The sequence below is a fragment of the Hemitrygon akajei genome, chromosome 13 (genome assembly GCF_048418815.1).
Source record: "Hemitrygon akajei chromosome 13, sHemAka1.3, whole genome shotgun sequence".
Taxonomy (NCBI): domain Eukaryota; kingdom Metazoa; phylum Chordata; class Chondrichthyes; order Myliobatiformes; family Dasyatidae; genus Hemitrygon; species Hemitrygon akajei.
In genome coordinates, this window is record NC_133136.1 from 43,551,982 (window position 1) to 43,569,102 (window position 17,121).

The window sequence follows — 17,121 nt, forward strand, 5'->3', positions numbered from 1 at the left end:
TCAAAACAGCAATATAATGCATCAGAATAAAAATACAGGATATATTTTATGAGTTCATGGGTTCATAGGTCGCTAGTTCGAGCCTCAGCTAAGGCAGCATGTTGTGTCCTTGAGCAAGGCACTTAACCACACATTGCTCTGCGACGACACCAGTGCCAAGCTGTATCAGCCCTTGCCCTTCCATTGGACATCGGTGGCGTGGACAGGGGAGACTTGCAGCATGGGCAACTGCCAGACTCCCATATAACCCTGCTCAGGCCTGTGCCCTGGAAACTTTCCAAGGTGCAAATCCATGGTCTCTCGAGACTAACGGATTTAGTTGTCCATTTAGAAATCTAATGGGAAAGGGGAAAAAGCTGTTCCAAATACATTGAGTGTGTGTCTTGACAATCCTGTACCTCCTCCTTGATGGTAGCAGTGAGAAAAGGGCATGCCCTGGATGAGAGGGGCCCTTAATGATGGACGCAGGCTTTTTGAGACATCACTTTTTGAAGATATCCTTGATGTGGAGGAGGCTTCGTAACCACGAAGGAGCTGGCTGAGTTTACAACTCTCTGCAGCTTTTTCCAATTTTGTGCAGTGACCCCCTACATACCAAATGCAACCAGTTAGAATGTTCTCCACAGTACATCTATAAAAATTTGCTAGTCTTTGGAGACATGCCAAATTTCTTCAGTCTCCTAATGAAATATCATCGCTGTTGTGCCTACTTTGTAATTGCAATATGTTGGCCTCAGGATAGATCTTCAGAGATGATGGCACCCAGGAACATGAAACCGCTCACCCTTTCCACTGCTGATCCCTCTATAAGGACTGGTATGTGCACCTTCGACTTTCCCTTCCTGAAGACCACAGTCAATTTCTTGGGCTTACTGACGTTGAACACAAGGTTGTTGCTGTGACACCTCAACTCCTCACTCCTGTACACCTCTTTGTCACCATCTAAAATTCTGCCAAAAATAGTTGTGTCATTGTCAAATTTATAGATGGTTTTGAGCTGTGCCTAGCCAAACAGCCATGTAAAGAACAGAGCCGTGTGTTAAGCACACATTCTTGAGGTGTGTCAGTGTTGACTGTCATTGAGGAGATGTTATTTCTGATCCATGCTGATTCTGGTCTACCGATGAGGAAGGCAGGGACCCAGTTGTAGAAGAAAATACAGGGAACATGTCTTTGTAGTATCTATGGCTATACATGAACTTATGTGACAATAAGATATTGCTGATACTGAAAATCTCAACTAAAAACAGAAAATACTGAAAACACTCAGCAAATCATTCGTGGGAGGAGAATAAGAGAAAATGTTCACATCGAGTACCTGCCTGATCTGTATTTGGTTTCTCCAATGTAGATATAGCTATATTGTGAATACTGAAAGCAATATTTTAAAGCAGAAGTGCAAAAGAATAGTGGTCTTAACACTCAGATTGTTTGGAAATCTGGAAATAATCTTTATTAGTTCTTGTGAAAGCTTTCTGACCCGAAATCCTAACTTACTTCGCCAGTTGTGTGCTTCTAACTTTTTCGTTTTATTCATTTTGCAAACCAGTGATACTGCATAGTTAGACCATGGGACAAAACATTTACAGAGGTACCGCATGTTCGGCTGTGACACTCGATGTCCATACTGTGAAGAGCCTGCATCCACTCTCATCACTAACCTCCGGGTGGACTCGGCTCGCTTCACTCTCAGCGGCTCATCGCAGCCGCTCCGACGAGCTGCCAAAAGAGCGAGCATCCCCGTAAAACCCCCACTGTCTGCATCAAACCTGCGCACGTCTTGCCATAAACCAAAGTACAAGACAGGAGATCGGCGTCTATAATCAGAAACGGAATAAGTCCAGATCGTTCACATAACAACAGACTCCACGGTACCGAGCGCCGCCATGTTGGAAGTTGTTGGAACACTGCAAAGAGCAGGAGTGTGATTGGCTGCTGTATCGCAGCGCACCAATAGGCTCCTTCAATGTTGAGAGGGTGAAAGGGTCTGTGGAGTGTTGTAATTAGGCTCAGGTTTGTTGGGGTCTTGGTTATGAACCATTTTCGGGCTTTACTGCATAGGGTGTTTGGACAAATCAAACATCATGTCGGTACTGATCAGTTCGGAAACAAGTACTACTTCGTCCCTGAGCAGAAGACATGGACGGGTGAGTAGATGAAGCTAGCTGTTGCCTCTCAACAGGTATATCGGACTGAAGGGTAGAGAGTGAGTGTGTTGTCGGAGCCCGGGATTGTTACTACATTAGGCATTAACTTCGTTGTAATGTTTCTGATAAGGATACTTAGCGCTACCACGCTGGAGACAATGATTTTTGTATTTTCGTAGGCTAAAATATCGATCACCTACATTTAACTAACAAGTGACGGTCCTTGAATAGAACTTGGGGAAATCTTGGGTTATCTGCTCCGTTTGATGTTTTTTGTATGATTTCTACCGTTTGAGTTTGAGTTGCACACTCCATTCAATTTTAAAATGATACCATTCTATCGTCATGTTCCAAGCATCAGTTGAAGCTCTGCACATTATCATCTCACAAGGTTACTGACAGGTGGTGACGAAGATCGCGAAGATAGGCTTCGGGACGGCAATTGATAAAGCACTGCGCTAAAAATTATTAGCGAAAGATGAAAACCCACACAACGTAGTTGCGTTGGTAAAGGACTTTCGTAGTTGATTGGGAGACAATGGTAGTTCAAATGGAGGACTTCCCTTATAAGTAGTATTCAAAGTTTAAGGTAAAGTTATTATCAAAATACATATGTTACCATATACAGCCCTGAGATTAATTTTCTTGCGGACATACTTAATAAATCCAATAACCAGAATAGAATCAATGAAAGACGGCACCATAGGTGAACACGACAACAAACTGAGCAACTACAAAAAGGGAATTAATAAATAAGCAAGAAATAAATATTGGCCCGAGTGGTAGAGGTCTGTGGTGATGGATGCTGCTTTCCTGTGATAGCACTCTGTGTAGATGTGCTCAGTGGTGGGAAGGGCTTTACCTAGGACGAATTGAGAATATTTTTATTTAATTTTAATATATTTGAGGGAATAATAATTATCCAGTTTTGAAACTGATGTGAAGTAGATTATAATCTATATAATTATGTAAATGTTATCAAGATTAGTCAGAAAACAGAAATACAACAGTATTCTCCTGTGTAGAACATTTACTGTCTTTTGTATTTTCTATACTATTACATTAGCCATCACAAAAGTATTTTGCCATTGATACTCCTTCAATTTGCTCAGCTTCAGTCTTGAGATCAAACTCGCATGTTGCAGCTCCTCTCTCCCTAACTTTTGGATTTGACACATATGAAGGTTAACTAAGTGTAACCCTCAGGTTCTGTCAGCTGCATAAGTCTAGGGAAGACAATCTCTGGCCCTGCCAAACGGATGAGATTGAGATGCAAGTCCACCCCAAACACCCCCCTCCCCCGTTTGTGTGGATGCTGTGTGATTCGTTCCCCTGTTACAAATCAGTATCATGAAATAACAGGCAGTACACCACATACAATTAAACAATTTAGCTTTATAATTGTTAATTTGACTACAGGGTTAGTGAAGAAGAAGCAAAAAAAAAAGGGCCCATTTTAATGGAATAGTCTAATGTGCACAAGTTTGAGCTTGCGATTTCCCCTTTGCCAATCCTCCTTCGATCTCGCCGGCCTTCGTCAGGTCATGGCTCCGCTCTGGTGTCTTCTCTCTCGGCAAATAAAAGACCCAGGTCACCCTGGTGTCAGGCACACATCACAAAAGCACCTTCCCGTCCTTGGACAGCTCGTATTCCAAAGCACCCGTTATCTCTCACCATAACCCAAACTCTGCTTCTACAGAAAGACCATTACATTAGCAGTGAAACCTTTCCCAGGGTGTTACATAAGTTATTTAAAATGCTGTTCAGGAATTCTGTGCTCTTTCTTGGATGTGCAAGAATGAGCTTCAATTTTCGTCCAAGTTTTTGGAGGTCTGTATTACACTCCCAACAACCTATAAAACCACCACATTTTCCTCCGTTAAAGCCACATTTGAAGATATTTCATAACATTTTATAACATCTGTCTTCTCAGTTTTAATGATTTGTTTAAAAATCAATTTTTTTTTAATATTTTAAAATATTTTTAAAATCTCCCTCTTTATTTTGTCAGAAAACCCTGGAGTCAGGAATAGTAAGCTCCCATCTGGCCCCTCTAATCAATATTTCCATAACAATATACACATTAATTTCCACAGGTCAATCCGTGCCTTTAGCACAATCATCTTATACAACCCAATGCCAGGAATATCATTAAACATAGATGTGTTTGCCTATTATCCTACCTCTTGTTTGCCCTGCTTTACAAACTTTATTGCTTATTTTTCTCATTTCCATGTTTAAGTCACCATTTTTACTTTCTAAGTATTTACTTGGCTTCCTGTTGTCCTGCCGGATTAGTTTAAACCCTCACTAACAGCACTATCAAATCTTCCTGTGAGAATATTTCCCCCAGCTTCCTTGAAAGAAAACTCATAATATCCCCCATCTTCTCCACAACTCGTCACAATTTTTCAAGAATTTGACGTTCTTGACTCCACACCATCTTTCTAGCTATTTCTGTACTCCCTGGTGTGTGGCATTGGGAGAAACCTCAAGGCTAGCATTCGATGTAGGGGAGGGGGAGGAAGCGCAATTTCTCTCCTGACTCCTAAGTCCTTAAAATCTTTCCCTTTCCACTAATATCACTGTACTGATATGGACCACAGCCTCTGGTTGTTTATCCTCATGCAGAATTTAACATTACTGCTCAGTGATGTCTTGATCATGGCACCAGGGTGGTAATGTACTATTCTAGAATTGCATTTTCTTAAGCACATCACTGCTATTAGGGCTTTGTTTGCTAACAACAGCTTGCCAGAGTCTTCTGCCTTTAGCCAGTCTTTCAAGTTTTCCCTAATACAGTCAACATTTCGGTCTGAAACCCTTTGGCAGGACAGAGGGTTTTGGCCTAAAATATCGACTGTACTTTTTTCCATAGACGCTGCCTGGCCTGCTGAGTTCCTCCAGCATTTGGTGTGACTTAACTTCATTGTAATTTTTGATGTATGTGTGATAAATAAATCTGAATCTGTTAACTATAACTCCTGAAACCTTGTCTTTCAATCTAATATTACTGTTAGTCAGTCATTGGGATTTCTTCTGGGAAAGGTAAGACCTGTCCAAAAAGGATGTGTTATACCTGAACTCGAGGGGCACCGATATCTTTTTGGGCAGGTTTGCTGAGGCTGTTGAAGACGGTTAAACTAATTTGACAAGAAGATAGGAATAGGCTGAGAATTGGACAGTTGGTATAGTAAGCAGCTGCAGTGTGTAGTGAGACTGTGAGGAAGGATATGCAGATGGAAAGGCAAAATTGCAGTCAGTGGGATGAGTTGAAATGTAACAAAAATAAACAGGATGATTAAAAGCAAACATGAGGAAATCTGCAGATGCTGGAAATTAAAGCAACACACACAAAATGCCGGTGGAACGCAGCAGACCAGGCAGCATCTATAGGGAGAAGCACTGTCGACGTTTTGGGCCGAGACCCTTCGTCAGGACTAACCAGGTGATTAATATAGGACAGAAACTGTTACATTTAAGTACATGTTGTATATGGAATAAGATAGATCTTGTAGTGCAGTTTGAGATTGGCAAGCATGACTGAAAGAAGATCGTAGATTGAAGCTTAACATCCAAGGAGATACATTGTATCAAAAGGACAGGCAGGTGGGCAGAGGGAGTGGGGTGGTTCTGTTGGTTTAAAATAAATGAAATCACATCCTGAGAAATAGGTGGCGTAAGTTTGGAAAATGTAGTATCCTGGTGGGTAGAGTTAAGAAATTGCAAGGGTAAAAAGCCCCCGGTGGGGGTTATACACACAAAATGCTGGAGTAACTCAGCAAGTCAGGCAGCATTTATGGAAATGAATAAACAGTTGATGTTCTGGTCCTTTTCCCCTTGGAAAGCAAGGGGGAGATGCCAGAATAAGAAGGTGTGAGAAGGGGAGGGTGGACAATCTAGAAGCTGATGGGTGAAGCCAGGTGAGTGTGTATGGGGGTGAGGTGGAGTGGAATAAGAAGCTTGGAGGTGATAGGTGGAAGAGGTCAAGAGCTGGAGAAGAAGGAATCTGATAGGAGAGGAGAGTGGACCATAGGGGAAAAGGGAGGGGCACCAGGTGGAGTTGATTGGCAAGTGAGGATGTGAGTTATATACAATTTGTAGCCAGGATGTGGGATACAAATTAGGAGATAGAAAAGGCATGTAAAAAGGGCAATGTTAGAATAGCCATGGGGGATTTCAGTATGTAAGTAGATTGGGAAAATCAGATTGGTGTTGGATCATAAGAAGGGGAATTTATAGAATACCTATAAGATGCCTTTTTAGAATGGCTTGTAATTGAGCCCAGTAAGGGAAAAGCAATTCTGAATTGGGTGTTGTGTAATGAACCAGACTTGATCAGGGGGCTTTAGGTAAGGAACCCTTGGGCAGTGATCATAATATGATAGAATTTGAGAAGGAGGAGCTACTGTCAGATGATTCAGTATTATAGTGCAATAACGGGAAATTCAGAGGCATGAGAGGGGAGCTAGCCAAAGTTGATTGGGAGGGGATGCCAGCAGGGATGATGGTAGGGAAGCAGTGGCAGGAGTTTCTGTGAGCAATTCGGAAGTGCATGATAGATATAATAATGATAATAAGTACTTTATTGATCTTGAATGGGAATTTCTTTCATTACAGCAGCAGCATTTAAAAACACACTTAGCAGTGTACGGACAACTGATAATAAAGTACAAAATAATAATATACACTAATTTACCAACGTGCAATAATGTATGAAATAATAAAACAGACTATTCTACTATGCGTGTTCTCCTGTCACACAGAGATCAACTGTTGTATTTGCTTATTGCATTTGGTAAGAAAGATTTTCTGTAACGAACTTTGTGACATTGTAGCTGAATGAGTCAGACAGACCGACAGACATACTTTATTGATCCCAAGGGAAATTGGGTTTTGTTACAGTCGCACCAACCAAGAATAGTGTAGAAATATAGCAATATAAAACCATAAATAATTAAATAATAATAAGTAAATTATGCCAGGTGGAAATAAGTCCAGGACCAGCCTATTGGCTGGTTCAGTTGTCTATTGTCTTATTCAAATGTAGTACAAGTCCACAGTCCTTTATCTTAAATCCTTGGGGCCAGTTGCATTTCAGAATTCAGAATTTTTTGGATAGCATTTACATTGTATTAGGTATTATAAGTAATCTAGAGATGACTTAAAGTATACGGGAGGATGTATGTAGCTCCGGAGCTCCCCCGGGTCCTACAGTCCACCCACACTGAGGCAGGTTAATTATCAATATAATTATCAATTTTTTGAAATGTAAGTAGTTGTTATACTGTATTGCTTAGGGAATAATGACAAGAAAAAAAGTCTGTACATGCTCAAACAACAAGTGCTGTAGAGAGAAACTTCCGGGTTTTCCTGATCCGTGCTCTTTTACAAATACTTATTTGTATATTTATTTATAGAGCAATATACTGATAAATGAAATAGTGGGATAATTATAGACCATAAATACACTAGTACATTTCATTTCCAACAAAAACATTCAATAAAACATAAAAATAGACAGCTTCAAATGCACTGAATCAAATACATGGTAAATGACTTATTGGAATAAATGTAGAATGTAAATACTCTAGGACATATACAGGTTCAAACTAAGCTAAATATGTACAGTTACCTCTAGTTCAGTTGCATTACGTCTGGCAAACAAAGCTAAATACAGGTACCTGATGGGCCAGGAACAGGATTCTCAAGTTATGAAGCAGCACTATGACAGACGATGTTTTTAAAGACTTCTTCAAGTGTCATCTGTCTCATTAACATAGGTTTATGTCTAAGCAATCTCTCTTTAACTGAGTAAACTGCCATAATCTCTTGCTCACTTATAAATGCACGTTGTTCAAAGTGCTGCCACGTCACACCTGAGTGACGCCAGCTGTTGGCACGCCAAACAAGCCTTGTTATGACACGCTCCACACTCCACGAAAAAAAAACGGGTTTTCAGAGCTTTTTGGATTTCAGAATTTCAGATAAGGGATTGTGGACCTGCAGTAGTATTCCAAAGAGAGGTTGAGGTAACTAAAACTGACAAGGGAAGTCAAAGACATAAAAGCAAAAGAGAGGGCATATAAAACAGCAGAAGTTAGATGATTAGGAAGTTTTTAAAAACCAACAGAAGACAACAAAGAAGGCCATGAGAAGAGATGTAATATGAAAGTAAGCTAGCCCATAAAATAAAAGAGGATGCAACATGTTTTTCAAATATATGAAGAAGCAAGATTGAATATTGGACTGCTAGAAAATGACAATGGAGAGGTAGTGATGGAGGACAAAGTAATGATGGACAGACTTCTCAAGTATTTTGCATCAGTCTTCACTGTGGAAGACACTAGCGGTCTGCCAGAAATGCAACTGTCAGAAGTGAGTATAGTTGCTATTACTAAGGAGAAGGTGCTTGGGAAGCTGAAATGTCTGTGAAACCCCATTTTACCAGGCGCCTCTAGAGATGTGGCTCGTTAGCCCCTCGCTATCAGCCATTGGACTCAGCGGTGAGAAAACCACCTTTCTCAACGCCTGTACATCTCAGGAACTTGGGTCCCACCAAAACCAGGAAGCTGGGATGTCTCAACCACCCAAACCCTGATTTGTGCGAATGCTGTGTAAATACTGCCCCCGTGCAATTAGTTGTCAGCAAGAAATAACAAATCATACACTGCATACAAGTGCAATACCTACAGCAAAGCAGTGAAGATCTTATCCAGCGTGTTATATCTGAAAGTAACTAAGTCACCTGGACCAGATGGGCTACACTCCTGGGTTCTAAAAGAGTTAGCTAAAGAGGTTGTGGATGCATTAATAATGTTCTTTGAAGAATCACTAAATCTGGAATGGTTCGGGCAGACTAGGAATTTTCAAATATCACTCCACTCTTTAAGAAGTGAGGAAGGCAGAAGAAAGGAAGTTATAGAAACATAGAAAACCTACAGCACAATACAGGCCCTATGGCCCACAAAGTTGTGCCGAACATGCTCCTACCTTAGAAATTACTAGAGTTACCCATAGCCCTCTATTTTTCTAAGCTCCATGTACCTATCCAAAAGCCTCTTAAAAGACCCTATCGTATCCACCTCCACCACCATTGCATGCAGCCCATTCCACGCACTCACCACTCTCTGCGTAAAAAAAAGTACCCTTGATATCTCCTCTCTACCTGCTCCCAAGCACCTTAAACCTGTGCCCTCTTGTGGCAGCCATTTCAACCCTGGGAAAAAGCCTCTGACTACCCACACAATAGGCCAATTAGACTGATTTCAGTGGTTGAGAAGACTATAGAGTTGTTGGAAATCTTTTTTTCAATAATACTTTTTAGAAGATTAGTACTTTTTAATAAACGTGTATTTTTCACACTCACTGGCAGAAAGTAGTACAGCTGCTGTAACGTTCTCGCTCGGGTGTGACGTAACGCCGAGGTAAACGTCGAGATAAACCAGAATCAATGCAAATGAGGCCGCAGTAAGATTAACCATTTACTGTTCACTCTTCACATTAACGCATGGTGAAAACTGTTGAAAAACAATACAAGATTGGTACAGTGTTTGTTTCCTTCTAAATATCACATTTACATTGTGAATACTTGCAAAGGTAAAACTACAATAACTACATTACATTAAAGTGCAGCATACAGTCAGAATCTAGCTGCTCCATTGGCTGCTTTAGATACACTTCAATACAAACTATCCCGACTCTTTAACTGACGAAAAGGTAAACCTTACCGACCGTCGTTACTTTTAACAGAATCGGCGTTAACATTTTAACTCAAAATATCGATTATCTAATGACTTACAGCGTTGCTTTCACTGTGTCTTTGGTGCATAGAGAAACCCCAGCCGGCATTATGGTGGCACATGTGAGTGACCCCCACCCTTGCGTGAATCTCAAACCGGTAATTCCCCATAAGACGCGGCGAACCCGGATGTGACGTCATCGCAGCCGCGATGTATTACAGACAAATCAATTGATTTAAACAATCCTAACTTTAACTAAAAAAATGCTAACAAATTACTACGCGAAAATATTATAAACTAAATAACTGCCATAAAGGCAGCACAGCTGCTAATCTACCAGTTCATCACCTTTCATTGGCTAAGTATTTGCACATTATCCACATGATGTAATTGTTTTAATTATGTAGCCTATTAATTGGTTTATTTCTATCTGAGGAATTTTCCTTAGCTCAATGATAAGAAATGTAATTTTCAGAGATGCCATTTTTATTCTTTTCCTCTTTGCATTCTTTGCCATTCATTTACATTTTAGCATCGTTTCTCAGCTCTTTTACTTTAGTTAGTATTTGTACTCTGAAATAACCATCATTAGAATTAAGACTGCTCATCATTCATGCCTCCTGGAAGAACCTGAAGGATCAGAAAATAAATAGAGATCCAACAGAATCCATTACGAAGGATGTTTCAGGGTACTTGGAGGCACATGATAAAATAGGCCAAAGTCAGCATAGTTTCCTTCAGGGGAAATCTTTCCTGACGAACCTGTTGAACTTCTTTGAGGAATTGACAGGTTGGACAGATAAAGGAGAGTTAGTGGATGTTGTTTACTTGGATTTTGGTATGATGCGTAATCTTACTATCCAGGTTAACAACTTGTCATCCAAGTTGTAACATAGGTGAAAAACAATAGCACTGATCCCTGTGCCACACCACTGGTCGCAGACCACCTGTCTGAAAAACAACCCTCCACTGCCACTTCTTTTCACTAAGCCAATTTTGTATCTAACTAACCCCCCCCCCCCCCCCGGGGTCCCAACGATATCTCAATCTTCCAGACTAGACCATCATGCTTCCAATGATCCTGGGAATGAAAAGGTTAATGTATGAGGAGTGTTTGATAGCTCTGGCCTATACTCACTAGAGTTTGGAAGAATGAGGAAGGATCTCATTGAAAACTATCGAATATTGAAAGGTGTAGATAGAGTGGACGTGGAGAGGATGTGTTCTACACTTGGCTCGTCTATGACCAGAGAGCACAGCTTCAGAATAGAAGGATGTCCTTTAGAACAGAGGTGAGAGGAAATTCTCTAGCCAGAGGGTGGTGAAGCTATAGAATTCATTGCCTCATGCAGCTGTGCAGGCCAAGTTGTTGGGTATATTTAATGCGAAGGTTGATAGGTTTTTGATTAATAAGGTCGTCAAATGGAGAAAGCAAGAGAATGAGGTTGAAAGTGATCATGGTCAGCCATGATTAAATGGTGGAACAGACTTGATGGGCTGAATGGCGTAATTCTTCTCCTGTGAACTTGTGGCCTTATCTCCATTCTAATTGGATGTCTCTGTTTTGAGGTTGTGCCCTCTGGTCCTAGACTTCCCCACTTCCATTTACTCTCAAGTCTTTCAGTATTCTAGATTTGTTTCAATAGGAACCCCCTCATTTTTCTAAACTCTGGCAAGTTAAGTACAGTCCTAGAGCCATCAAATGCTCTGTATGCTAACACTTCCATTCTGGGAATCATTCTTGTGAACCTTCTCTGGACCCTCTCCAATGCCAGCACATCCTTTCTAAGATATGGTGCCCAAACACCTCTCAATACTCCAAATGTGGTCCGACCAATGCCTTTTAAAGCTTCCGCATTACATCCTTGCTTTTATATTCTAGTCCTCTTGATGTGAATGATCTTTCTCACCACTGACTCAACCTGCAAGTCGCCCAAGGCCTTTTGCATTTCTTGTTTTCGAATTTTCTCCCCATTTAGAAAATAGTTTACACCTTTATTCCTTCTACTAAAACGCATTACCATACAGTTCCCACCACTATATTCCGTCTGCCACTTCTTTTCCCATTCTCCTAATCTAAATCCTTCTGGAACATCCCTACTTCTTCAAAACTACTTGCCCCTCCACCTATCTTTGTGTTGTCCACAAACTTGGCTGCAAAGCCATCAATTTTGACATCCAAATCTTTGACATTGAATGTGAAAAGAAGTGGTTCCAACACTGATGTTTGTGGAATACCACTAGTCACCAGTAGTTGACCAGAAAAGGCCCCCTTTATTCCCATTTTTTGCCTCCTGCCACTCAGCCAACCTTCTGTCCATGTTTGTATCTTTCCTGGAATACTGTGGGCTTTATCTTGTTACATAGCCTCATGTGTGGCACCTTGTCAAAGGCCTTCAAAAAAACCATATAAACAACTTTTGCTGATTCTCCTTTGTCTATCCTCATCAAAGAATTCCAACAGATTTATCAGGCAAAATTTCCCCTTAAAGTCATGCTGATTTTGGCCTATTTTATCTTGTGCCTCCAAATACCCTGAAACTTCATCCTTTATAATGGACTCTTAACATCTTCCCAACCACTGAAGTCAGGTTAACTGGCCTGCAATTTCCTTTTTTCTGCCTTGCTCACTTCTGAAAGAATGGAGTCACATTTGACACATTGAACATAAGATGCCCACTGATCATGTCTGTTTCCATTGTTTTTTCTTTTACCAGCATAAATGCAATGTTAGTGCTCCAAGTAGAAATGAACTTTGAAAGCTTCTACTTTAACTGTCTCAAAACAAAATAGCCATCATTGGGATTAACCAATTTCTTCCTCGGTGAGAAAACTAGCTTGAAGTTAATGTAGATCTTGCTGGCTGCTTTTCTGTAGCGAGATATGTGGAATGCATGCCTCAAAGGCTGTGCCAACTCAAGAAATGTGTCTGAATTAGGGGAAGGTCAAAGTACTGACCATATTAACATGATCAAGCAAGGTCTCAGAAAATTAGGCATTCCCATTGCTAATTGTGAGAAAGTTTTGCTCATACTTGCTGAGCAGTAGCAGGTTAAAGCTTGTTTCAGTTACTGCGAGTAACAGGAGAGTCCAAAATGAGATCAGCAGGAAGCAGAGTGTGCTGAAAACTCTATCTAGCCAATCAGACTTGCAGGAAGGTCTGTAGCTGTGTGTGTGAGAGATTCCTCTCCCAGATCACTGCCAAGTATCACTGATAGAGAAAATTAAAAACATAACCTTAACTTCACCCAAAATCTTGATTTTAGTTATGAAATACTGTCATTATTTTAATGTGGAAAATACAGCAGCGAGTGCACCAACTGAGAATACAGGCATAACCAGCTAATTTTTAATGTTGTTAGTTGAGGAATAAGTATTAGCCAGGAAATGTCTGTTTAATTTTGATAGTGCTGTGGGAATCTTGGACATCAACCAGGAGGGCAGATGGGGCTCAGGTTGGACAGTACTCCTATATGGAAGGAATTTTTTATCACTTTTACGTATTTTGAGGCTGAGTATGGAGATTTTTAAAAAAATAGATGACTTGAATTAATTTGACATTTTTATGACCTCCAGGGTTCTAACTCTGAGCCAAGTAATCAAAATCCATGCTTCATTCTGTAGCTCAGTATTGTACCATGCTGTGCACAGTGATGTCTTCGAAGAAGCCTTGATTAATCTGTGTATAATGATCTTTTTATTATTGAAAGGTATATTGCTGATATTAAATCATGAATTATAATGTTGATGTAAGTGGTGGAGGAAACCAGTTTTCAGTAATTATTTAATTGTATCATCCTTTTTCTCCTGCATTGAAATGATAGCTGCTGAAAGCAGTTTCACTGCAACAGACTGCCCAGAAGATGGCAGTAACTTTTAAAATCCAACAGCACATATGAAGTAATATTGTGCATTATAAGGCACAACATTAAGTACTGAGAACTGGAAATCTAAAGTGGAAAAGGCTGTTTTTTTTAAGGCAGTGTTTGTTGTTCACCAGTGAACTGCCTAAAATTGCTCCAGTTCTAGTGACGGTGTCGCCACATGGCTTTTGCATAGAAGGTTCCCAATTCATTCGCAGCATAAATGATGGAACAAAATTTCAGGATGGTATGTAAATTGGAGTGAAGCCAAGTAGTATGTTTGGCGTGGAAACAGATGGTGTTGTCATGCACCTCTTAACTTTGGGAGGGTGTCAGCATAATAGTCTTGGCGAGTAACTGCAGAATAGATTGTAGGTGGTGCAAGCTGGGATGACAGTGGTAGAGAGAGTGAGTGGATAGAATGATGACTTAGCGCCAATAAAAATATTGCCTTGACCTGGTTGGTACTAAGCTTCTTGAATTGTTTGAGCTAAATTATCCTAGGAAGTGGAAATTCTGGATGTGGTGGAAAGACTTTAATGAACTGATAACTGAGTCAACGGCCACAGAATACCTAGCCGATGTTTATATGGCTAGTTCATCAGAGTTACAATGGAAGGAACTGGTATCTTCAGTCCACTGGGTCTATGCTGATCATTAAATGTCCATTTACACTAATATCCTCCTTGTATTCTCAACCAATCCCTGCCACCCTACCTTCCCTACCCCCAGATTCTATCACTCATTGTTTTAAAAAAAAGGAATCACGCCTGGAAATTCTTGAACTTGGGCTTGAGTCTAGAAGGTTATCCTTCTAAATCATGATCAGGTAGGTTTGGGAATTTTCCAGCTTTATGAAATAAGCACAGACTTGATCATAAATCTAATCCCCGTGTTTGGTGGAGCAGCTATTGATAATGATTCTGTTGTTTATATTAGCATGTCTAGTCTGCCTTTTCCTTGCTTATTTAGCTAACACTTTTACCTTGTATTATCATCTTAATGCACTAGATCAACCATTCAATCATAGGTCTGAGTCCCCCTCATTCCTTGCCTCCATATTTGCTCAAAGCCTGCTTTCAACTCTGATAAAAGGTCATCAGTGTGTATATCTGGCACATAAATGGCATGGCTCATTCATTGTCTTTACATACAGCAATATAACATAACAAGGAGCGGCGTAACGGCAATCGTATAACAAATGGAGTTCATATTCCTGCCTTAGCAACTAGCCGATTTAAGTGCCTCCATTTAAACACATTCTGGAATTAAAATGTAACAGTGAACAAGAAACTTATCTAAAATCCCTTAAAATCTGTTGTACGTAGTAGGCCTTGTATGATTTCTGACACAAGAATCCAGTTAAGTCGTGACTACCTTCTGAAATGGCAACAGTTCAAAGGCAACGGAGGAGTGACACTAAATGTAGTCTTTATCACAGGATCAATATCCTGTAACCAACACCTTCCACCTTACCAGGACCGCAGCAACTTTTTATCAGATCAGGTTGAGATGTTGTGAAATTTGTTGTTTTGCAGCAGCAGTACAGTGTGAACACGTAAAATTATATGTTGCCATCAGAAATATTTTTTTAAAAGTAGTGCAAGGAAAGGTCAAAATAGTAAGGTAGGTAGTGTTCACAGACTGTTCAGAAATCTGATGGAGGAGGGGAAGAAGCTATCCTAAAACATTGAATATGAGTGTCTTCAGGCTCCTATACCTCTTCACTGCTGGTAGTCATGAGAAGAGGGCATGTCTGGGGATGGTGAAGATCCTTAATAATGTTTGCCACTTCCTTGAGGCATCACTTTTTGAAGATTCTGTTGATGGTGGGGAGGCTGGTGCCCATGAGGGAGCTGACTGAGTTTACAACTTTGTACAGCTTTTTCCGATCCTCTGTACGTGGGCTCCATACCAGAGGTAGTGCCCTCGTGTCAGAATGCTCTCCATGGTACATCTGCAGAAATTTGCTAGTTTTTGGTGGCATACCAAATCTCCTTAAATTCCCAATGAAATGTAGCTGCTGGCGTGCCTTCTTTGCAATTGCATGAGTATGTTTGGCCCAGGATGATTATCAGAGATGTCGACACCCAGGAAAATGAAGCTGCTCCTCATCTTACTGCAGTTGGATAGGGTAGGCAGTAAGCCTTGTCAGCCACACTTGCATGTATAAACAAACAGCTTTATGCAGATTTTTTTTCCATGGTGTTAGTGAAGGTAAGTCATTTGACATTGGATAGCAATACATTATTTGTGCAGCTGCAATTACTGTTTGTAAAAAGAGTAAACTATATGGAAATTTGAAAATTCTGTAAATATATTGCTTATCAGGCAGCATTATTAGAAACCATTAAAGGTTCAGACCTTGGAATTTGCTAACACTTTAAAAACCCATTTCCCCAACTGAACAAAATTTAAATAGGTTTATTTTGGAATTTAACTGCAATTAAACATCTTGTTTTTCAGGGTCTAATCCAGATAGTAGCAGAATATTGCGCTGAATGTCATATCACAATCATTCAATAAGTGTCTCTTAGACTTGTGGGAAACCATAATTTGTAGAGAATAGTTTGTTCACTCTATTGCTTAAACCTGTTTTATGGTTTTGATGTTGAAGTAGCATGTAACACATTTTTCAGAAAATTACTTGCAATTCAGCTTGACACTTAAATTTTCCTTGGGGCTTAAGCAGCAAGTTTTGCATAAGATTTGAATTGCCTATGGTATTGATGAGTATTTATGCGCTTGACTAGCTCAACTGTTTCCGTAATAACTGTAGTCAGTAAGATACTTCAGTTTATCTTTTTTCCAAGATGAGAAGAATGTGTTTGTCTAAATTTCGCAATTGTATTTGAACTAAAATTGCAATAATTAATGAACCATGTAATTAATACAAAAGGGCTTAAAGCAAATATATAGCAAGTAATCTCACCTCATCCACCTTCATAGTACCTTTACCACTCTATGCAGTAGTGATTGCATTTTTATCATAACATTGTTTTGCATCTGCTGACAACAGGATTGACTACGATAATTACAATAATATATAATATTGATCACTATAGTAATCTTCTTGTCCTCTTTTAAATATATTCTCAGTTTGCTTCCACTTCAGCAGTGCAGCAGTTGACAAACTGTATTGTAACTAATTATGTATTAATAAGTTCTTTGGTATAATAAAAAAATTGTCAATTAGAATAATCAGTGCAGCTTGTTTGGAACTTTCAATTTTTTACTGCATATTCATGGTGTAATTACTTTTAAAGAAATAGCTTAGATTTGTAATGCATGCCTGAGATATCAGGACTTGCAGTGTAGTTTCTGATACATGCATCAAATAATATGTCAAACTTCCAGTGTTGAACTGGA

General features: G+C 39.9%; 2 protein-coding genes across 5 annotated transcripts in view; one reads left to right on the forward strand and one right to left on the reverse strand.

The window, feature by feature from the left end:
- ercc8 (excision repair cross-complementation group 8) overlaps positions 1-1,896 on the reverse strand; it is a 42,341-nt gene extending 40,445 nt beyond the window's left edge. The window contains exon 1 of one of the 2 annotated variants that reach the window (XM_073064495.1): positions 1,662-1,896. In XM_073064495.1, the coding sequence (XP_072920596.1) occupies positions 1,662-1,738 (77 nt within the window). In that variant the 5' untranslated portion in view covers positions 1,739-1,896. Of the gene's footprint in view, positions 1-1,497; positions 1,607-1,661 lie in introns of those variants that run through there. The other variant, XM_073064496.1, reaches the window with a different exon arrangement.
- Positions 1,897-1,967: 71 nt separating this feature from the next.
- ndufaf2 (NADH:ubiquinone oxidoreductase complex assembly factor 2) overlaps positions 1,968-17,121 on the forward strand; it is a 109,917-nt gene continuing 94,763 nt past the window's right edge. For all 3 annotated transcript variants that reach the window (XM_073064497.1, XM_073064498.1, XM_073064499.1), the window contains exon 1: positions 1,968-2,147. In XM_073064497.1, coding sequence (XP_072920598.1) covers positions 2,033-2,147 — 115 coding nt within the window. In that variant the 5' untranslated portion in view covers positions 1,968-2,032. The remainder of the gene's footprint in view (positions 2,148-17,121) is intronic.